Source organism: Phragmites australis, chromosome 6 (assembly GCF_958298935.1).
Source record: "Phragmites australis chromosome 6, lpPhrAust1.1, whole genome shotgun sequence".
NCBI classification, from domain to species: Eukaryota; Viridiplantae; Streptophyta; class Magnoliopsida; order Poales; family Poaceae; genus Phragmites; species Phragmites australis.
Window position 1 is genome coordinate 11,861,410 of NC_084926.1, and position 22,746 is coordinate 11,884,155.

General features: G+C 45.9%; 2 protein-coding genes across 4 annotated transcripts; both read right to left on the reverse strand.

Moving 5' to 3' along the window:
• Positions 1 to 78: 78 nt before the first annotated feature.
• Positions 79 to 5,938, reverse strand: LOC133921697 (serine carboxypeptidase-like 34). Of its 2 annotated transcripts, none has more exons than XM_062366678.1 (8): positions 5,466 to 5,938; positions 1,906 to 2,013; positions 1,729 to 1,824; positions 1,528 to 1,620; positions 1,019 to 1,401; positions 778 to 914; positions 459 to 657; positions 79 to 370 (listed from the first exon to the last, which is right to left on the reverse strand). In XM_062366678.1, exons 1-8 carry the CDS (start codon positions 5,752 to 5,754, stop codon positions 218 to 220), a joined length of 1,458 nt encoding a protein of 485 aa, XP_062222662.1. In that variant the 5' UTR covers positions 5,755 to 5,938; the 3' UTR covers positions 79 to 217. The 2 variants fall into 2 exon arrangements, with proteins under 2 accessions (XP_062222662.1, XP_062222663.1); XM_062366679.1 differs by lacking the exon at positions 5,466 to 5,938 and adding an exon at positions 2,139 to 2,671 and having other exon boundaries at positions 80 to 370.
• Positions 5,939 to 9,102: 3,164 nt separating this feature from the next.
• On the reverse strand, positions 9,103 to 18,553 carry LOC133921700 (uncharacterized). 2 transcript variants are annotated; one of them, XM_062366683.1, is made up of 4 exons: positions 18,272 to 18,553; positions 17,761 to 17,855; positions 10,752 to 11,018; positions 9,103 to 10,199 (listed from the first exon to the last, which is right to left on the reverse strand). In XM_062366683.1, exons 1-4 carry the CDS (start codon positions 18,299 to 18,301, stop codon positions 9,380 to 9,382), a joined length of 1,212 nt encoding a protein of 403 aa, XP_062222667.1. In that variant the 5' UTR covers positions 18,302 to 18,553; the 3' UTR covers positions 9,103 to 9,379. The 2 variants fall into 2 exon arrangements, with proteins under 2 accessions (XP_062222667.1, XP_062222668.1); XM_062366684.1 differs by lacking the exon at positions 18,272 to 18,553 and adding an exon at positions 18,015 to 18,235.
• Between the last annotated feature and the right edge of the window lie 4,193 nt (positions 18,554 to 22,746).

Genomic DNA, 22,746 nt, shown 5'->3' on the forward strand with positions numbered 1-22,746 from the left:
GTTAGGGTTTCGCGTTGCATATGTTGTCAACCACCGAGACATTCGTGTAGTACTCATTTTCAGGGGCACAAAAGGGCGTTCAAATGGAAGGGCAATGTGTTGTGAACGCTGAAATCAGCAGTAAGACTTTTATTCCCGATTTTTCCAATCGAATTACACTTGCAATTTTGAGAGCAAGGAAAATGAAAACGCCCAGATCAGCCGGCGCGGGCGGCAGCTAGGGGAACGCCGTTGGGGGCATCATCGTGCCGGCGAGGAAGTTGCTGAAGAGCGTCAGCGCCTGCCTCGGCGCGTGCAGAGGTACTTCGTGCCCCGCGCCGCGGATCGTCACGAACGTCAGGCCCTTGTAGACGATTGTCCATCCGCCAACCTAAATTTCGTCAGAAAAAGATGTCAGATTGATGCTCGCGACGAGCTATATTCTGTACAAGGCAGTAGGGTTTGGTTCGTCAGACTACCTGCAGATGGTCGTACCACGGCGTCCACTCCTGGACGGTCTTGAGCCCAAGCTTGTTCAGGGTGAGCCTCGTGGCCGTCACGGGGATCCTTCCATCGGTGTCGCCGCTGAAAACCCAGACCCTGAGGCCGCCGCCGGCGAGTTTGCGGATGATGGGGAGAGTGGAGAAGGCAGCGTCGTTCCACTTGTTGATCACATCACTGTACATACACCGGAACGACACATATTAGCTTGAAAAACTTCTCAGAAACACGTACCTGAAGAGAAGTGGCAGCACTGCTAGCTGCTCGATCCGGAGTAGCGAATGAATCGTACAGCACCTGCAGTGAGTCCAGTTGTAGCCGATCTTGGTCACGTTCGCGTGCAGCGCCGCCTGGACGTCGGGCCGGTTGAAGTAGGTCTCGGCGTACTCCGCGGTGCAGGGGTCGTAGCCCGCCGGCCTCATGATCCACCCATGCTGCAAGATCCACGCAGAAGAAAGAAAAACGATGAGATCGTCACGCCGATCGCGCAATCATCGAGGACTCAAGGTGACGAATGCGAACACGGTGCGCTACGCACGTATTTGGATAAGACCCTGGGGGCGGCGCCGTGGACGGCGACCTTCCGGTGGCCGCGCGCGGGCGAGCCGCCGTCGGTGCAGACGGGGGTGTAGAGGCTGTACATGTCGATGAGGCGGTACACGGCGAAGTACTCGTCCAGCGCTGCGTTGCACGCGTCCGTCACGTTCACCATGCTGAAGTTGCAGCGGGCCTTGACGTCGCCGTACACCCGGTCGGAGATGACGGCGTGGTCCCAGGCGTACTCGATCATGCCCGTCTGGTCCGTCTCGTCGTCCATCAGGGCGTTCCCAATCATGAGGCCCTTGAAGTTGATGTAGTTCTCCTTGAGGCCCACCTTGTTGCCGTCGAAGATCTTCTCGGACAGCTGCGGAACGTAGTGCCCTGACAGGAAAAAAATTGCAAAACCAGCTCGCGTTACTATCTTTCATTTTTTTTCATTTGCGTGCTCTGACTGAAGTGCGAATTAAGCTCAGATATTGAGATGTGCAACGCTCGGTTGCCACTCACCGGCGTAGCTCTCTCCGGCGATGTAGAAGTCGTGAGACTTGTACTGTGGGAACCTCTTGAACCAGTTGAGCAGGAATATGTAAGCGTCGTCAGCTGCATGCATGCCGGGCGTGACAATCAATTCAAGTTCAGAGACAGTTGGAGTCATCGAAAAAAAAATGTGTGTCTTAGAGAGATGATTCCAGGGATGAATTATTTTACCCGTGATCTTATCACCAAGATGCAGGATGTCGGAGCTTGTGTTTGTGTAGGAGAATCCGACGCCCACCGGGGACTCCAGGAACATCAGGTTGGCCTCTGCGGTTCGTTAAGTTTCAGCAAACTGAAACGAAAGCATCATCATTCTACAATAGATTTCCTGTCTTTATCAGTACATGCCTGTGTTCCAAGAGTAGTTGTTCCATTTCAGCTCCGGCTTGCCCTTCTGCACCAAGAAAGGCCCCAGCTCTTCCGCTTCTCCGTACCCAATAGACGAACACCCAGGCCCTGCAACAACAGCAAACGTATTTCACATTTTTCACTCGTATCTAGCTTTGATTTTGTTCCGAAAATACTTGTATCAGTACGAAAATAAACATCTGAATTCGAGCCGAAGAGAATTCGAACCGCACCAGCTAGCTCATGATCACGAGGGGGGAAAGAAAATCTCAGCATGCACACCGTCCAGCTAGCTAACGAACGAAATGGACAGACAAACTGTACTGGGAACAGCAGCGACCAAGCCAAAGCCAAAGGGACAGACGAAATCATTCGCGCGGTTTCAAGGAGCCTACAGCTATGAACCGGTACGGTAAGATCATTCGCGTTTCTTGACGCTCCGAGGCACGGCTCTGCGCGCACGCCATCGATCGATCGATCGATCGCCTGACCGTGACCGGCGACTGAAACCGATGGGTGCAGCAGAGCACAGTGGAGTACAGTTCGTGGTGGGTGCGCGAGAAGCTAGCTAGTGGTCGAGCTGCATTGCAGGTCTACACTCCCTTAGCTTGCTCTTGGAAGCGCATGCGCCCTTCGTCCAGATCTTTTCCCCGCTTCGATTCCGTGGGCGCAGCGCATGCATCGCAACGCGACGCACGCATGGTCCCCGCCGACCTCGATCGCTAGCGGGTGGCGCGCGTACGTTCCTGCGCCCTCGCGCGTGAAAGCGCCATGGCGACCACCAGCCTCCCCCTTGCCCTTTCTTCCGCGCTCTCTCGAGCTCAGACCCCGGTCACCACGACCGATCTGCGTATGCATTCCCGGGCTGATCTTGGGTGTGTGGCTGTGCGCGCGAACGTTGTGCAGTGCCTGTGGTTCCGTACAAACAGAAAGGGACGAGCAACTTTCTATATATCCCAGAGACTGATGCATGCCTGCTTCAACTCCTCTCTTTTTCGGAAGGATCGAATTGCTTGTTTGAGCTCCATGCGCGCATAGAGCTATCGGGGTCGGGATGACGGCCGAGGGCGGCCGGTGCAGACAGGGAGACGGTGGTGGCCGCGGGAGCGTGCGTTAGCTGAAAGAGAATGAAGTGTCCCGATCCAGAGAGCCGGATCGGAGAGCATATGTGTGGAACAATATATCTGTTCATGAATGCATGCATCGCCAAAAGGGAATCGATCAGTGTCTGTCCAGCAACTGGCAAAGAACGGCTTGGCTGCTTGTTGTGCGAGGCATGCATAGACATTGGGGCCTGATCGATCCTATCGAGAGGAAATTATTCGAGGGATCAACAGCTACTAGTATATTGTGGATGCTCGGATTGGTTGGACCAAATTCAATAGCTTTGTTTTCTATCTCCACAAAACTGGAACGAAAATTGACACCTGTCCTAACAACCTTCCTGCAATACTAATTTGACTTGTGGATATATTCTTCTATCCTAACGAAGAACCAGGACCGATGGGACCGTTCTGCACAAACGAAAATGGTGAGGAAACTAGTCAGCATCAACTAGTTTTTCACTTCTGATCAAAATATCAACCATGGAACTTATCCTAAACCGCCCTTTGAACAACCTTGGTTTGAACCTAGAAATTAAAATCCCAAGTCTTATAAACTACTGTGGACTACCAGCTAGCAGTGGCGTGTCTAATTTCTAAGTAACGTTGCTCAATCATTCTCTAGGGACCAGAGTGACACGTTTCTACCTAAAATATTGCCCGGCCGGCCGGGTCCGACGACGACGAACAGCTCAGCCGGCGCAAGCAGAAAGGAAAACTATACCGCTAGCTACACCTCTCTGACTATCCGACACTTTGCTTGGGATGTTGGCAACGGTTGGCAGATCCCCACGAGGCTGTGGATTAGGCCACACGATTAGCTTGTCGCTTGGAAGAAGCATGCATGCATGCAGTGAGACGGTGAGACCCCATTGGCTGCATGGATCATCCTCCCTTTGCTCCGGGTGCGTGCGTTGACTGTTGACCGTGCCAGGCAAGCAAGCGAAGCACTCGTCATTGAAGTGCACAGATTGAGGTCGAGCATCACTGACCCACGGCGTACATGTAGCTACAGTCTACTTCCTGTAGGTCCCGCTAGTAATGGACCAGAAGGTCCAGAGCATAAGCGCAAGCGGCACTCTCTCTTCTGAGTTCTGACCAGCAACTCCGGCTCATTGAGCAAGTGGAACATTGGTGGCTGGTAAGGTTGACAGCGTGGTCCTGAGCCGTTTGTGCTTCACCACATATAGCATTGGCCGATTTCGGAGTTTTGTTTAAGTCGATAAATGACAGCCATGGAATCTTGATTAGACGGCCCTCCTCCCTTCTTCCTTCTACTGATTCTTCATCGTGTGCATGCGAACAACTCACTCAGCCTATCTTCTTGCACGGGTCTCCAGCTGCTCACCCCCACATCCGCCTCCTGCCTTCCTCCGCCCGTCTCTGACGGCTCTCCTGTCGTCGGATCTTCTAGCACCGTCCGCCACCACACTAACCTGGTATTCTTACCTCCTCCACCTTGGCACTAGCCCATTGACCGTCTTCCACCTCTTCACCCTCGTGCCCACCTCCTCTGCTGAGCAGACATCTCTCTCCAGAATCTCTTCTAAGTCTAACGACGAAGGAGCCCCCCTCCCTCAAATCATCCCCTAACCCTGTCCACGTTCTTCGTCGCTTGATCGATGCATCTCATTTTTCAGACGTTTGAAGATTACGAAACATGATTAAGGCTCCAATTAACTTGATAGGACATCTAGAGTGCAAAAATCTCATAGGAATTTTGCATGAATTTCATAGGAAAATACTTCGACTAACTCCATGAAAATTCAGAGCCTTGGTCACCAATGAATGACGTAGCAAGTCATCGAAAGAGTAGCTGCTTCGACGGTTACACCATCAACCTCAAACAGTGACCAGCATATTAATGGTGGAACGTAACTACTTGATGCGATAGTAGCTCCTCGCGTTCACTCTAATCAAATGTCGTTTAATTGGTTGGCTACACCGCATAGTACTCGCGCGCCATCACGATTCACAAAATATGCGTGTACCATGCATCTCTGCCCACTACTCTAGAGCTGAAATGATTTTAATGTCATCTCACTATATATCTAACAACATATATAAATTTATATAATCGATACAAGCAGACTACTACTAAAAAATTTAGTGCAGCCAGCCTAACCACCTTGCTTCTTAATCAATGTCAACTTCGAAGTGAGAAGAAACGTCTCAACTAATTGTCAGAGACGACCAGCTACGCCTTCGTCATCCTATCTCTATCTCTCTGAACCCCTAGCATCGACCACACGCATGCATGTAGCCATGGCCACCTAACACAAGAAACGTGGAGCACAGCAAGCTCTGCTCCAAGAAAAAAAAACCGTCGAGTATAGAAGCAGCAGGAAGCAATGGAAATTCAATTAATGCTAGAGGTTAGTAAACGAGGTACGAGCCGACGGTAGAGTGGAGTGTATGTGTGTAGAAGTTAGTAGGACGTTGCACGCATATACTTACCGCCGTTGAGCCAGAGGACGAGCGGCTTCTTTTCGGGTGACGCGGTGGCCTCGAAGAACCAGTAGAAGAGCGCGCGGCCGTGCGTCTCGTTCACGGTCACGTACCCGGCGTACTGCGCGAACCCCACGGGCGGCTGCCCGGGGAGCCCCGCCACGCGGTCGGCCGCCTGCTGCGCCGCGGCCACGGCGTCCAGCTGCAGGGCCGACGCGCCCTGCAGGGCGGCGGCGGCGGCGGCGACGCAGAGCGCGAGCGAGAGCGAGAGCGCGAGCCAGGAGCAGGCAGCCGCCATTGTGAGAATGCGTGGTGCGCCGCTGCCGCCGCCGCTGCTGGTGGTGCGTCGTCACGTCGTCCCCGGGTGGCCTATATATGGAAGGTCGGGAGGGGCCTAGCAAGCTCCGTAAATGCCGATGGCGGCTGCTGTCGTGGTTGGCTGGTTGCCTGCTTGTGTCAGTATATAACCAAAGCTTCTCCAGTGATATATGTACAGTCAAAGCGTGAACTTGCAGCTAAACTGTAGAAGAAAGAGTGAGCTAAGGTCAAAGCACAATGGAGTAAGAACATAGGCACATAGCACTGATGACCTTTAAAGCTAGACTTCCAAATTTTACATCATTTTTTTTTCAAAGGGGAGGCCCACACCCCCAGCCACAAGGGACTGAGGGGCGTCTCCGGGGGTGGAAGCCGGGGATCGAACCCGGGTCTCCCACTGGGGACAGCCTCCAGAAACCAATCATTCAAAACTAAGGTATTGACTGTTTTTTTCACACGTCTGAAGAGCTAAAATAATAATAATATTATTAATAAGCACTATATATATATATGTATTTATATATACTAGCTACATAATAGCATATTCTATAGTTAGGCTACCCAGCTCAATTAACCCCTCCACCCAAATCACCCGATTGCTAGGCTTGGGTTCATCCCCAACCCTGGTAATTTCCACCATGTGATTTTTTTTTTTAACACCAGACCCCCTTCTAGAGTATTGGAGACTTTTTAACAGAGATGCGACGCGGGCATTCCTTTCCTAAGCCCTTGTCTCAAAAATAGGTTTTTTTCACAAAAAACTAATTTGTTAACGCATCTGTTGTTTTTCATAGAGATAAACCAATTAACCAACGTGTATCCGGGGCTCTTTTTTCCACCGCAAGTAACTCCCGAGTCGTTTTTGCAGATAATGGCATCAGATATCACATGCCTGGTTTGATCACCTGAGGAGGTAGCTTCAGGGGCATAAAAAAGAGTTTCAACCTGGGAGAAAGTTTTGCTTATGGAACTAGCGAAGTAGCTGACGAGTAAAGACCGAAGAACAGCGTCTATGCAAAGACATGTTCCTATCCAAATCCACTTCAATTTCAGACGGCTGGACCGAGCACTGCCGGAGAAGAACTTGTCCGGCATTCGCCCCTGTTCCTGGTTAGCCTGATCGATCCGAGCTAGTAACACAGCGGCAAGTGCATGGACTTGTTTCTTTTGCAAGTTCAGAGACAAATGGTGCTCTCTGCTGTGCTCGTTAGTGCGACACTGAGACTGGATACATCTCCTCCTAAAATAACTATAGTGCTGTGTACTACCACAATTCGCCAGAGAATGTGCCACTGCTACTTCCCCGATGACGTGCTTCCAAGCTGCAGCTATTGTTGTATCATTGTAGCGGCCGGCACTGGCTTTTGTTATCGACATGCATGAGAAATTGAGAATTGAGATCAGTGATCCATCACTAGCGACATAATTTGCACAGTGAAATCGACAGCGACTGACAGAAATTGAGCCCCAACTGCCTGTGCTCTCTGGATATTTAGTTGTAAAGTTTTCTACTACTCGGCGGACAATATCAAAAATTACCATCCACAACAAGTTTGGTCGATCCTCGTCGTTGTTACATGTAGATTAATCTTCATAAAACAAGAACGACAACGACCGTTGGTATTTTTATTTTCTTCTCTTCAACGAAATATGAATGGCCGAGACGGTCCATTCAAGAAAGTGCCATCTTTGAAAGGCGAAAATAGAGTGGAGAGTTTATCATCAATCAACAGAAAAAGCCTGAACGTCGGACAGAAACCAAATCCCAATTTGGTCGTCGGAATGCATTTAATATGTATCCCATTAACCAATGAAGTCGTATTCCAACACCAGAAACATTCTATTCATCGAAATTAGTATCAGATATACAAATTTCAGCGTAAATCAATCAAATGCAGCCATACCACAAATGCATGAGATATTTTCAATCGTAGCCACTAAAGCCATATACAACGGTATCTCCAAATAGAACATTTTTGTGCAGTAGTAACGAGCTGCGTAATTGTGCTAGACTGCTAGTAATCATGCTGGTATTTTTTTTCATATAATTCCGAACTAAGTTGATGCTTAAAACTGCGCAAATTACCGACATAATTTCTAAAACAACCGCATTAAAAGATATTCTTCAACTTCAAAGGAAGAAAAACCGCATTAGAAGTCTATTGCTTTCACATGCCAACTCATTTAATCCATAAGCCATTGAGGTTTTTCGCATACGCACCATATAGAACTCACATATTGTGTCATTCCATTCTTTACTAAATTTTTTATATCAAACATGTAATAGGCTGACAGAATGGTTGCTCGTTTTCAAGATAGTTTCGGTGCTTTGTTCCATTACCAAATGTCATTAGTTGGCAACTCATCATCTTACCTCAATTAGAGAACACAAGATAGCTACAAGTGTCTGATTTGATGATTTGTATCCATCAAGCATTCGACTGGATTCTACCGAACCTGAACAAGTGATGCTCGATGGATGCATAATTGGAGGCCCAAGAGATCGGTGATTGATCAACCCAAGATCATAAAATACAGAAGGTGCCTCCTATCAAGCTACATGTCCAAGCAAAATCACCGTCCACACGGCAAGATCCCAAGGCTTCCCGGAGCAGCCATTTGACTGAAATATATTTCTTGCCATCTTACCAAAGAATGCACTCTTTCGGTGCTACTAGCTAGAACGGCATGATAACATCAGGCATGCATATCCCAAGGAAAAGCGAACATACCACATACGGCATAGTTGAAGATATGAAGACATGGAATACAGTCAACAGCCAGCTTGCATGATTTTCAGTGAAGCGGGGTTTGCACGGAAGAATGGGTAAAGTGCAAGCAGGCCACCATGCCACACATAGTCAACACAAGTTCATTCAATTCAGGATGACTCAAAAAGAAGCAACCATAACAGCAGAACTCGATAATATCTCTCTAAAAAAACTTTACTTGACAACCTGGTCAAAAGAGGAAATCAATATAATAGGGACCATAAGCTGTTTTTGCTCATTTTAAATTTATTAGATTTAGGAAACTGATGAAAAAAATGTCAGTAAGATGGAAACATCAAGGTTCCCATTTTTTATTGCAGAAAAACACCCTCGGATAGTATTCTAATCATGAGTGCACAAACTTCTGAAAAAAGTTCATTTGATTTCCTATCTCTGCACTTTTGTCTGAATGAGCAGTTAAAAAAAATGATGGGAACTAAACTGGAACCAGTTGCTTGAATAGATGAATTGAATTGGAAATTCCAACAAAAAATTCATCATCAGGTACAAATCCGTAAATTATTTTTATCCCTTCAATCACTGGGATGGAGAAGAGATAAAAAGGACTAATGACAACATAATCGGTATTCTTTATGTGTTATAAAGGACTAGTTAGTAGAGTTTACAGGAGACACTCTACTTTTCTTATGATGATAAATGTCACACCAAACTATTGTCGTAGCAAATAGGAAATATTCATATATGAAGGATACTGAAACTACACAACCTCAATTTCAGGAGCTTACCAGGGCCCTGTTTGAATATCCGGACTGATAATGAAATAAGAAAGTGTTAGAAAAACATCGCAGCCAGATTGGTACAGCAAGTGCTAAACTAGCTCCATCTCCTCTTATCCTCTTCTTCATCAACAGGGGTATACCACTCTGGTCGACGCTTTGAGTTACTGTAACGGTAATTCAGGAAGAGCTCTTCATCACAGATGGACCTTGTACTCACCAACACTAGCGTCTTTAGAACTGGAGAATCCCCAGCCTGATTACCTGAACCTCCAGACTTGAAATAGAAGGAGCCAAACCTCTTCATTGTAATGGGCTCTTCACCACCGAATGTAATGTTAGGGATGTATACTCTCATGTTTTTCTCTGTCAAAGGAAAATCATACGGGCAGATCATGACATTAGGAGTTGACCCCTGTGGTGGATGATTTGCAAAATGACCAAAAGCAAGTGGATTTCGTTGTTCAAGCACTTCCCCAAGATTCCCGCTGACACTTTTCTCTAGAGGCTTGCTAAGCATTCTCCACACTCTGTCAGAGTTGCTCTCTGAGCCTTTGGGTGGCACAGAATTGTAATCCACCAAATCTGAACCATCCCATAATTCTCTTGTTTCACCGCCAAAACACCATGGTTTTGCATCAATTAGTGTTCCGTCATATCTTGTTATAAGATAGTTGTTGCATGCATCAATTCTTGGGTATCCAGGTATATATCGATAATAAGCAGGTGAATATATAACACCAGGATAGATGGCTAGGACAGCACCAACATTAGCTTCTCCAGATAAGAACAGACCTTGACCTGCATCTTTGTGAGGAATTCCTGATGGTTTGATGTCAAGGGTGTACCCGAAATGATCTCTAAATTTATTTGACAATTCCGCTCGAGTTAAAGGTCGTGTAGCAGGGACAGCTGTACTGCAGAGCAAATAGACTAGCACTTAGCTTCTTAGGATTCATCGAATGAAAACGAGTGCAAACAGTAAACATATGTAATCCTTCTCAAAAGAAAAGGTAAACATATGCAATCTCTTCAGGGTTTAGCATTGCTTCTTGCGACAACATATTTATGCATTGATGCATATGATGTCATCAGAAACAGATCAATGCATACTTTATGTATCCTTAGCCTGGAACTTCAAAGAAACTGTGCCAATATGACAGTGATTAGAGATGTGACATTATGGTACATAAAGTTGAAGCATGGCTAATACAGCACACAAATTAATTGGGAGTTAAAAAGGGAATGCTGTTCTTATGGAACAGTAATACCCATCCCCCAAAAAGAGGTAAATGAACTGGTTATCATACTTTAAGCATCTTCATTAGTTCAGTAGCAGAAAATGTTGAGATTAACTTTTCAGTAGTACACATTATGCAACAGGATCATCCACAAACAACTCATCAACATGCTAAGTAGCCTATGGACAAGAATGTACCAATGTAACGTACTTAGTTGGAACAAACTACCTTAGCTTGTTTGCAGATGCAGATCCGCCAACAGCAAAACTCAATCCACTACGCCGAGAATGATTATGCGCTTCTGAAGGATCCTTTGTCGGATCATTTGTTGCATCAGGACGAAGAATGATATCCATTGCTTGGCACATATGCTTAAGTTGATAATGAACATTTTCTTGCACTTGTTTCTGCTGGTCAGCAACAGAAGCTTTGCTAGCCAAGTCAATAATCTCATCTGCATCCTTCTCTTCAGCATTCTCCCCCAGACGATAATAGCTAAGTGCACAGCAAAATAAACTTAGAAAAGTAGTCATCTTCGTATATAGCTTTGCAAGAGAACTTTATAATACATTCTCCAAGAATATGGAGATGAGCACACAAATGGTTTAGTGGCTTAATCCCTGCAGTCACTGATTAGTGGTAACAGTCCAACAGAAGAGTTAAGAAGATGTAACTTGGAGTCTGACTGCGGCTAAGGCCTGGTGACGCCTGGGCGATCAGGTGGCGCCACCAGATCTGTGAGTTGTTTGGCGTCTAGGGTGGAGTGAGTCTCCGATCCAAGAAGATGATCGCCCTTGGGGCACAGGATGGATCCTCTAGGCATACGAAGGTACGTAGTTGGAGAAAAATCTGGAATTGCAGAGTATCTATGGGAAAGTTTGATCCGGAATTTGGGAAGGAGATTTGCACTTTACTGAGGAAGAATTTCTTTGAGGATTCTTCATTGATGACCACATCGGATGGAGGGGTATCCTGGGGAGCGAATCAAGGGCATGAGATGCAGGGCTGCAGATTTAAAAAGAGAAATTGGCTTCCACGAATCCACACCTGCAAATCTCTTCCGGTCACCGGCATTACCTTTGATCCTGGTTCTTTGCCTCCTCCTGTGGGTGCTTTGTCAATGGCCTCTGCTAGCAATTGGGGTGTCAAAGGGGTTTCCGCTGAGGGAATTGCCCATCCGAAGTTGCCTAGTGGAGGTGCGGCGACGGCCTTGCAGCAGGGAGCGGAGAGATTGGATCTGGTGGTAGTTTCCCGTGCTACAACCCCGGCTATGAAGAAATTGCAGGAACCTGGACCTCTGTTGGGTACTACAGAGATGGGGGAGCAGCAAGATGAGGCAGCAATCAATGGAGGGCCTGATGCACACCTTGAAGGAGATATGATTGAGGAAGAGGAAGATGCTGTAGAGTTCGAGATCAATGATGCAGAGGCGGCCTTGGCTGGACAATGGACTGTTTTGGCGAGGTTCTACTCGCTGAAACATCCAAATCCGGCGGCTCTGTTCGATGATCTCAAGCGCGCTTGGCAGCTGAGGACTGATTTTAGTTGCAAGACCCTGCGGGACAACTTGTTCATCATCACTTTTGGCTCCGAGGGTGATTTTGCCTTCGTCCTGAGAGGAGGGCCCTGGATCCACTGAGGAGATGCGCTCATTGTCGCCCTATTTGATGGCTTTACAAGCCCATCTGAGGTACCTCTCAATGCTATTCCCGTGCAGGTTAGGATTCATGATTTGCCGCTTGGGATGATGACTAGGCGCGCTGGAGAAACTCTTGGTAAAAAACTTAGTTCAGTGCTGGCCGTGGATGTTGAGGAGAATGGCATGAGCAAACATGACTTTCTCCGGGTGAGAATTGAGCTGCCGGTTGATCGTCCACTGAAGGTAAAACTACCAACAAAGGTGAAGGTACAGGGCCAGGAGGTGGTACGTAATTTCGATTTACGCTATGAACGTGTGCCCTACTTCTGTTTTTCTTGTGGTTTCATGGGACACTTAGACAAAGAATGTGAGAAGAAGATGGAAGGAGATGTCCCTCTTCATTATTCTGCGGAGCTGCGTTGTTCTCCGTTTACACAGGTTGAACGGCGAACGAGCAATGTCAAGGCGGAAGCTACCCCAACAGTTCGATGCCAGCTTGCTTTCGCACAAGCTAGGAGTGCAAATTCATCATCAAGCCGACGCCCAGGCACTGCACAAACTCTAAAACCGGCTGTTCCTAAGCAAGGTGATGTGGGAAATGACTTTGGAGCAATTGAAAGGAAAGATAGCATGCAGATTGACAAAGAGCTTGCAGAGAAGATTAATAAGATGTCTGTGGCCGAGCAGCAACTCTTGAGGGAGGTGTTGTTCAGTCAGGTAGGTAATACACAACCGATTATGACTGATCATTCTAACTCCCCTGGCTTGTTGGCACTGACAGGAAAGATACCAATGCAAGTCGACCCAGGCAATGAATCCCCCCCCCCCCTCATGTCCTGTGATATGATCCCAGCCTTTCGTGCTCTTGGATCAAGTTTGGAGTCGCATGGCACCACAGAGCTGCTAGATGACGGCTTGTCCAGGCTCAAACGGGCGGCAGAGCAAAAGGATACTTCTGAGATCAAGTCTTCCATGGCTTTGGCGGTGGTACAGAGAAACCCAACCAAGGGAGCAGCTCTGAAGAAGATGAAGAGGTCTCCTGCAGGGGGACTGGCTGTTAACAAGCAAGAGATGTGGATGGATGCAAGGGCAAGTTTGGATGGAAAGGAAGTAACCAGCCCAGGGGCTGCTGGTCAACTGGCGGAGCCGAATGTGGTGCTCCGTTAGGAGCCATGAAATGCCTAAGTTGGAACTGTTGGGGTATAGGAAACGCTCCGACAGTTCGCGATCTTGTATCTTTGGTTAAAGCAAATAATTCCCAGCTTGTTTTTCTTTGTGAAACAAGACAAAAAAGTGAAAAAGTTCATCAGCTGCGTAGTAGACTTGGCTTGAGGGGTTTTGTTGGAGTTGATAGTAATGGTCGTAGTGGAGGTCTAGCTCTTTTTTGGCATGAGTCTTTGTATGTTGAAATAAAGGCAATGAATGAGAGATATATTGATGTGTATGTACGTGTGTCTCAAGATGAACCAATTTGGCACCTCACCTGTGTGTATGGCGAACCAAGGACTGAAAATCAGCACCTCATGTGGTCCTTATTATGTGATATCAAACAAAGGTCAGATCTTCCTTGGATGGTGATGGGGGATTTCAATGAGGCCTTACGGCAGTTTGAGCATGCCTCACAGAATCTGATATCTGAGCGCCATATGCAGACCTCCAGGAATGTGCTTCATGATTGTGACTTAAAAGACTTGGGGTTTGAAGGTTATCCTTTTACATATAATAACAGAAGAGATGGCAGAAGGAATGTGAGGGTTAGGCTGGACAGAGCTGTTGCTAATGATTCATGGAGAGATCTTTTCAGTGCTGCTGCAGTAACACATCTTATTTCACCTTGTTCTGATCATTGTCCCATTTTAGTTCAGTTACAGCAAGAATCCAAGACCATGAATAGAAGGAAGTGCCTGCACTATGAAATTATGTGGGAACAAGAAGCTGAGCTGCCTGAAATTATTTCGGATGCTTGGCGTGATGCAGGATCCAAATCAGACTTGGGAGAAATTAGTAAGGCTATGGGTACTTATGAATACCTTGCAGTCATGGGGAAGAAGAAAGTTTGCAATGTACAGAGGCAAATTGAGAAGCTAAGAGAAAAACTGAATGCACTCCAAGCAGGACAGATGGACAGGAGAGAAGTAAGACAAGTAGAAGACCAAATGAATGAGCTTCTGTATAGAGAGGAAATGCTTTGGTTACAAAGGTCCAGAATCAATTGGCTAAAAGGAGACAGAAATACAAGGTTCTTCCAAAACAAGGCAGTCTGGAGAGCAAGAAAGAACAAAATTTTAAAATTGCGAGATACAGATGGGAACATACAAACAGCCCCCGATGCATTGGAAAGAATGGCTACTTTATATTTCAAGGAGATGTATACAAAAGACCCTTCACTAGACCCTAATGCAATCATCCAATTATTTGATAAACAGGTTACTAAAGAGATGAATGCGATGCTTTGTGGGGAATTCACGGAGGAGGAGATATCAAATGCTCTTTTCCAGATTGGTCCGATTAAGGCGCCGGGGCCAAAGGGCTTCCCTGCGAGATTTTACCAAAGAAACTGGGGGACGGTGAAGCACGAAATAATTGGCGTTGTACATCTATTGTTTTGATCCCAAAAGTTGACAACCCGGTTGATCTGAAGGATTTTCGGCCTATAAGCCTATGCAATGTTCTTTATAAAATTGTTTCAAAGTGTTTGGTCAATAAGATGAGGCCTTTGTTGGATAAAATTATATCGCCAAATCAGAGTGCTTTTGTGCAAGGGCGCATGATAACAGATAATGCCTTGGTGGCTTTTGAATGCATACACCATATACATAACACAAGGAAACCAGAAAAATCCTTTTGTGCATATAAGTTGGACTTGTCGAAGGCTTATGATCGTGTGGACTGGAGTTTTTTGGAACAAGCGATGTTTAAAATAGGCTTCGCTCGCCGATGGGTCGATTGGATCATGACGTGTGTGACCTCGGTGAGATACTCTGTAAAATTCAATGGAGCTATATTGGATGCATTTGTTCCGACACGTGGCCTAAGACAAGGTGACCCCCTGTCCCCTTTTCTATTTATTTTTGTTGCTGATGGTCTGTCGTCCTTGATCAAGGTTGAGGTGGATAAAGGCAATATAACTCTAGTCCGAGTTTGTCGCAATGCGCTAGGCGTATCCCATCTCTTGTTTGCAGATGATGCCTTACTATTTTTCAAAGCAAATAGTTTTCGGGCTGCTAATGTCAAGAAGATTTTGGAAAGCTACGCAAAGGGAACATGACAACTAATCAATCCGGCCAAGTGTTCAATCATGTTCGATGAGTCCTGTCCAAGTGATAACCAAGAGGAAATTAAAACAACACTTAGCATTGTGCAAGAAGCTTTTGAAACCAAGTATTTGGGATTACCAACTCCTGAGGGCCGTATGAAGAAAGGTAAATTTCAAAGCCTTCAAGCACAGCTAAGCGAAAGGCTTATCCAATGGGGAGATAATCATTTGTCTAGTGGAGGGAAGGAATCATGATTAAGACAGTGGCACAAGCTATCCCGATATATATTATGGGGGTGTTCAAGCTTCCAGAGTCGGTGTTAGAAGACCTTACAAGGCTCACTAGGAATTTCTGGTGGGGCGTGGAGAACAGAAAAAGGAAAACTCATTGGATTGCATGGGACAAACTTACTTGTTCAAAAGACAGAGGAGGCATGGGATTTAGAGACATGAAGCTTTTCAATCAAGCTTTGTTGGCACGTCAAGCATGGAGACTTATTGAAAAGCCAGATAGTCTTTGTGCCAGGGTGTTAAAGGCACGCTATTATCCGAATGGTTGTTTGGGTGATATGGTGTTCAGGAAATGCCTCGCCCACTTGGCGAGCCATTGAACATAGCTTGGAACTCTTGAAGCAAGGTTTGATTTGGCGGGTAGGTAATGGACAGTTGATCAGAGTGTGGAGAGATCCTTGGATCCCAAGGAATACATCTCGAAGGGTAATTAGCAAGCAAGGAAATTGTAGAATTAAGCGGGCCTCGACTTTCCTAGATGCGAATGGTGCTTGGGATTTGCAGAAACTTAGTCATGCATTCCTGCATGTCGATGTAAATGACATTGTAAAAATCAAAACTTCTTGTAGAGGTGGGGATGATTTTTTAGCTTGGCACCTGGAGAAAAATGGTATGTTTACAGTGCGAGGCGCTTATAGATTAGCGGTAAATATTCAGAGGAGAGAGATTGGAGGTGAAGCTGCTAGCTCACAGCTGGATGGATGCAACCTTGTGTGGAATCACATCTGGAAGTGTCCTGTGCCGCAGAAGGTACGCATATTTGCTTGGAAAGCTGCTACCAACAGCCTGGCAACTCGGGATAATAAACGGCGACGCCGTCTTGAGCTAGATGATACTTGTTGTGTGTGCGGAATGGAAAAAGATGATGTTACCATGCTCTTTGTCGCTGCCCAAACGCTCAAGCTCTATGGAATGCCATGCGCCAGGTATGGCATCTACCGTCGACTGATCAGCTGCGAATCACAGGTACGCATTGGTTGTTAATTCTTTTAGATAACATTTCTGAGACTGATCGCATGATGCTGCTAATGTTGTTATGGCGTGTCTGGCATGTACGGAATGAGGTGGTACACCAGAAAACGGCGCCACCTGTGGAGGCGTCCCGGCGCTTCTTGGAAAGCTACGTCCAATCTTTATTAATGATCAAGCATAACCCGGACTTGGATGTGGCAAAAGGCAAGCATGTCATTGCAAATTCTCTGGAGGTGATACAAAAACAATGGCGGGATACTATTGGTTCACCGACTGTGCCTAAACCATGGTCATGCCCCGCACCTGGTTGGCACAAGCTAAATGTGGATGGGTCTTTTGCTTTACAGGATGGGGGGGGGGGTATTGGCATGGTGTTGCGGGATAGCGATGGAAAAAGAATTGTTACAGCCTGCAATCCGTTCTGTTCAAATTCTCTAGAGGCAGAACTAGTGGCTTGCAAGGAGGGTATTGAGTTGGCGTTCCAATATACATCAGCGTCAATAATTGTGGAAACTGATAGTACCACAGTTATCCATCTAGCCACAAGTCGAGAAGAAGACCGCTCAACTCTTGCCCATATGGTCAGGGAGGTGAAACTTTTGTTCACCGGAACAAGGATATTGGAGATTAAAAAAGTTGACCGAAGCCAGAACAAAGTTAGTCAGGAGTTAGCAAATCATGCCCGTATCCATGGTACTTCTAAGATTTGGATAGGGCAGGAGGAGAATGTTGTAACTCATCATATTACTGACGATTGTATTTCTTCTGGTTTCGATTAATATATCATGTTCCATGCAAAAAAAAGAAGATGTAACTTGCCTAACCACATGGATTCGACAAGAAGAGGCCTAATGACCTATAAAAAAACGAGAATTCAATAACCACCCTAGTGGACTCAAATTGGTTGCTTAAAGCTTGCAAGAGTAAACCAAATTGCAAGTGCTAATTTATGTTCTCCATTGCTCACAAAAAAAAGAACCACTAGTCACTAGATATTACATGCACAGAACTGGCATTGCTCAACTTGAAAAACACAGTGAACAAGGATAACAGATAGTTTCTTCTTCAGAATTGCAAACCTTGTATAGAGAAATAAACGATTCACATCAGCTTCAAATTGAAGATGCCTTGGATCACGAGCAAACATGGGGTTCTTAGCAAGTGTTCTGATCGCCTGGAAATGTAAAAACAAATCGATTAAAATGACGGTACAGATTTACGGCGATTAAAAACTCGCTGTGATGTTCCGCAGGCCTAATGTTGTGCTCATTTCAGTTAGCATGGCATAAAGCACGGAAGAATCGAACAGGCATCTGAAGAAGGAGGTAAAAACCTTTCAAGGCAAGAGCAAAGGTAAGAAGGATGGAGGAGCACTGAAGCAACGCGGGAGCACATCACGCAGGTTGATTGCACAGAATGTCAATTGCATGCCGAGCATCTCCAATGTTCGACCAGGTCAAAGCGTGCAGAAAGGTTGAAACTTTACTCGTGTTAAGAAAATCCACGGTGGGTTTTGCGATTTGTCGCGCGCGAAGGGGGAGGTACCAGGCAGATCGAGATTTGGCGATGGTTGCGAGACGTGAGGCGTACCTCTTGGAACTTGTTGAAGAGGAAGGACATGCTCCGCGTGGACGAGGGTAGAAGCCAGCGGCACCCTTCTTGGCTCTGCGCAGGGGCGGATCCACCACTGAGGCGAGGTCGGGCGACCGCCCGAGGTGTCCCGGCGGCGGAACGAGCAGAGGAACGCGCTGGCGCCTGTCGGAGTTGGAGACGAGGTGAACCGCGACAGAATTGAGCTGGACAAGGAGAAGAATGGAGACGGGGAAGGTGAGGTTGCAGATTGGGTAGAGAGAGGAGAGCTCCGCTTTTAATAAGGAGAGCAGCTGCCGGGTCCGAGTCCGCCGGGCGAATTCTGAAACCTAACGGCAGCCGAATGGGCTGCTCGGCATTGCCTGGAGTAGCCCATTAAGCCAACCGCCGCCTTATTTTCTCTCTCTTTTTTTCCCTTTTTTCCATGAAAATTCCACATTTCAAATTTGGCTACAAACTCAAATTCGAAATTTATGGAAAACCTCCTAAATTTTTCAACAGTTCTTAATGAAAGATTAAGGTGTGGCCCATTACGTGTTGTCATTAAAATATTACACTCGGATATTAAATATTCAATCTATCTATGCAATCGTGCTTAAACATTTAATTAAAAACACACATTATGCCACATTGTACCTTGTTGGAAATATATCAAAATTGTTTTAAATTTTATGCATACTCTAATTTGTAATATGGTATAACCATTAGTAAACATATTTATTATAGCTTAGTCAAGATTTTACTGTTTCCCCCACTAATCCATCTACATTTCCCTTTATTTAATTTATAGGTTTATATTTTTTCTGTTATCTTTTGTTGGGGAATTAATATGCTCTATTCATTATTGAGGTATTCTTCTTTACTTAGATTCCGTGTCTTCGCCTTATTTCAAAATTGTTTTTGAATCTTTCACTGGCCGAGGCAGTAAGCGTCGCAGTGAACAAAGTAAGAGTAGGAGACAAGGCTGCCCAAACCCTAAATCGATGTGAAGGTAACCGATGAGGAGTTGTCAAGAGGAAGAAAGGATGACATGGCCGCGACCCGTGAGGCCAGTGCGCATCGGGCAGAGGGCACAAGGGTTCTCTATAGAATTTTTAGACATCATGAGGATAGGGATAGACGGTGAAAGACAAATCCATCTACATCTCTGGTCTTCATCACAGATATGACGGCTCTCATTGCAGCAATTTGGTTGCTTTCTATTCATTTTTGCTTTCGGAGTTGCTCGAAGATTTATTTCAATTTTTTATAAAAAAAATACAACCAATTTTGAACTATGCGTTACAGTTTTGAACTCAATATATGCACTTACTAATGGACTAACCTTCGTGTCATGGAAAAAATTGATCTTTTGCCACTCAAAACTTGAGCCATTTTGATCATAATGCCATCGAAGTCAATGACAAATGGCCCCCTTGAGTCTATGATTGTGGGGTCTGTGGCAAATAAACTAAGCCCATTTTTAACTATGGCAAATTGGCAATTGGCCCTGTATCATGGGGGAACATGCACTTGGAATGCAAAAGATTTTATATTCTCATTGCAAAAGTCTAACAAAAACTGCATAGTTCCCTCATTTCAAAAAAAGCGATCATATGTTTGTGATGCTTTTTATTACAACAGCATACTCTGCTCTACATCGGCAGGCTCGTTACTTAAACACACAACCTGGTAGAGGCAACATACAACACGCGTTATACCAGCCATATGGCTTCCACAATAACTTTTTCATTATAACTGCAATCTAGTTTATATTTAACTAAGGATTGTTGAATTATCAATACATACATGAAATTCTTTAAAATAGTTTGAAGACTACAAAAGACTAGAGTTATCATGCTTCATGGCAAAGTAAAGGTTTGTGTGAAACATAGATATTTCTTACTAGATATTTTACATGGTAAGAAATATCTAGATTTTAGATAAAACTGAAAAAATCTAGATTTAGATATTTTATAAGAAATGTGTGGAATGTGCCATGTACCAACATTCCAAATGTCTTGCATCAAAGGACAATATAAATATGGGTGACCTCCTCTCCCACTAGCACTAAGTAACTAGAAATTAGAATAGGACTCTAAGTCTAGATAGTTTCACCATATATTGATAAAATGTAACATGTCATAAATATACGGGATACAAAACTTATTTAGGTTATGATCTCATAAGGTCATTCCACATTACATAGACAAAAGTATATAATCTCGCCTTGTATTCTTCCTTACTTAGACTCCGTGTCTCCGCCCTAGCTCAAAATTGTTCCTGGATCCGTCATTGGCTCTGCGGGAATGAAGAGAACCGAACGACGCCGGCCGGAACGCCGGAGCAGGGGTGAAGTCGAAGAAGGGTCCGGACTTGAGGGCGGCGGCGATCGGTCGTGGGAGGAGAAGGGGTTTTAGGACGTTTGGGCCGCATCGGATTCTTCGGTCTTCCTGGGCGCGGTCCATAATAGTAGGCCTCGGCAGTGTTGGGCCTCTGTTAGGGCCGGCCCTCGTGAACAACCCCCGCAGCATCGCGTCCTCTCCTCCGGCACGGCGGCGGTGCCCGGGAATCAGCAAGAAGCAGCCAGCAGCTGTCCAAGAGCATGGGAGCCGCGAAGCTCTCGACGCCGACATCAGCAATCCTCCCCGGCGTAACAGTCGTTTGCGGCGGAGAGGGCGCGTTGGTAAGCTCGATGAGATCCAACTCCCGAGAGCAGCAGATCGTGGCCACCACCCGCTTTGCATGCTCTTAGCGCTTTCCAGCACTGAACCAGCAGGCCCCGCCGGCTCCGGCCTCTTGTCAATCGTTTTGGCGATCAGCGGAATGTCTCACACCCAACGGCAAGCGCCTTTGAACGACAGTACTAGTCTGGTGGACCGCCAAGTGAGGAGCCGCCGGCGATGGCGAGACGAGGTGGAATCTGGAATGTGAGATATTCCGCTGATCTTGCTCATTTCCCATCAAGGAATGGAGATTGGGTTGGTGTTTGGTAAGGGATTCAGTATACTGACCTTGGCCAGCAAGCAGAAACGATTGCTGGCTCATCAATCTGTGGAATACTTAGACATGGCGCGTGCCAGTCCTCTCCAAGCTCCGACAGGTCGTTTTGCCCGACGCGCTGGCATTTCGCACCAGCCTGCACGCTGCATTCCAGTACCTCCTCTCCCCGGCCGCCAACTTCAGGTTCACTGTCGCTGGCCGTGGCCGCGGCATCAAGCTCATCGAAAAGAAAATGCGAACGGTGATTGATTACTTAGACATCTGTACTGCTCTGATGCTGTCCAGCGTACAAAGAGCGGTAGAGGACCTCGCGTGTTCCTGAACTTCTTTTCGAAACGTATACATGTGTTGCAGAAAAATAGAACAGCATGAAGGACCCCAAAAAATAGGGATAATCGTACTGCAGCCAGCAGCCGATCCAACTCTGAACATCTCAGAAATGCCCAGGTTTCATGCATATATCAAATACTGAAGGCCGAGGAAAGTAACAGAGAGCACCTGATATTCTTACTACGCAAAGAATCAGCAAAGCTCATCAAGTGATCAAATAATGCCGACAAGTATTGTTACAACCAGATAAAGGTAAGCTGCCGGTGCTGCTTGCTGATAACAGCGTTAACATGAAAGCCAACAGATGCGACAGCAATAACAATTCCTCGTCCCTCCCTCGTATTATGGTGATAGCAAAATGTTGTTGGGATACAGGATACGATGCATCTCTGTCGCTCTGTCCGAGCAAGAACAAGACTTCACTGAAGCCAGATTCATTTGAAGCATTGAACATGACATTTGAACAACTAAATAGGATTTCAAGCCCTGCCTAAACTGAAACTGTAGTCCTAGCTTCAGGATTAAACCATTCAACCAAACAAAAGCACACCCTTCTCTTTGCACTCCTAAACAGAACACCCAAACCAACAATACAAGAGTATACAAGTTGGCACTCTCTAGAAAAGTACCTAGTAGTGGTATACTCAAGAAAGAATCAAACAGCTTCAAAATTTTACAATTCTACACGATTGCTCATCATCCAACTGTGATACAAGCTACCCACTGCTTATAGATTAGTCGACCATGTGCCAGCAAAACTCAATCCAACCAGCAAAGCATGGTAAAGAACTTGACCGAATTAAGCCGCTTCATAATTTGCCTAACTTTCCTTAGCACATTGTTAGCGCTCCTTACATGGAGCTGTTGAAATATATCTGGGATTTTTTTTGCACATTTCTAATGAAGCTTTGAAGTTAGACAGAACATCAGACTTGCAAAAGGAAAAAAGAAAAAGAAAAAAAGAAGTAAGACCAGAGTTTAGAACCAGGATCCATGAAACTCCAAAGGTGCCATAGATCTGAGACAACCAGATGTATAAACCATGGTCTGGTTCACACATATCAACTTCAGACATGCACACACTGCAACCACTTTGAGAACAAATGGTCCATATTTCTTGAAATTCTACGTTCACCAATATATCAGTCTCTTCACTATGTTGC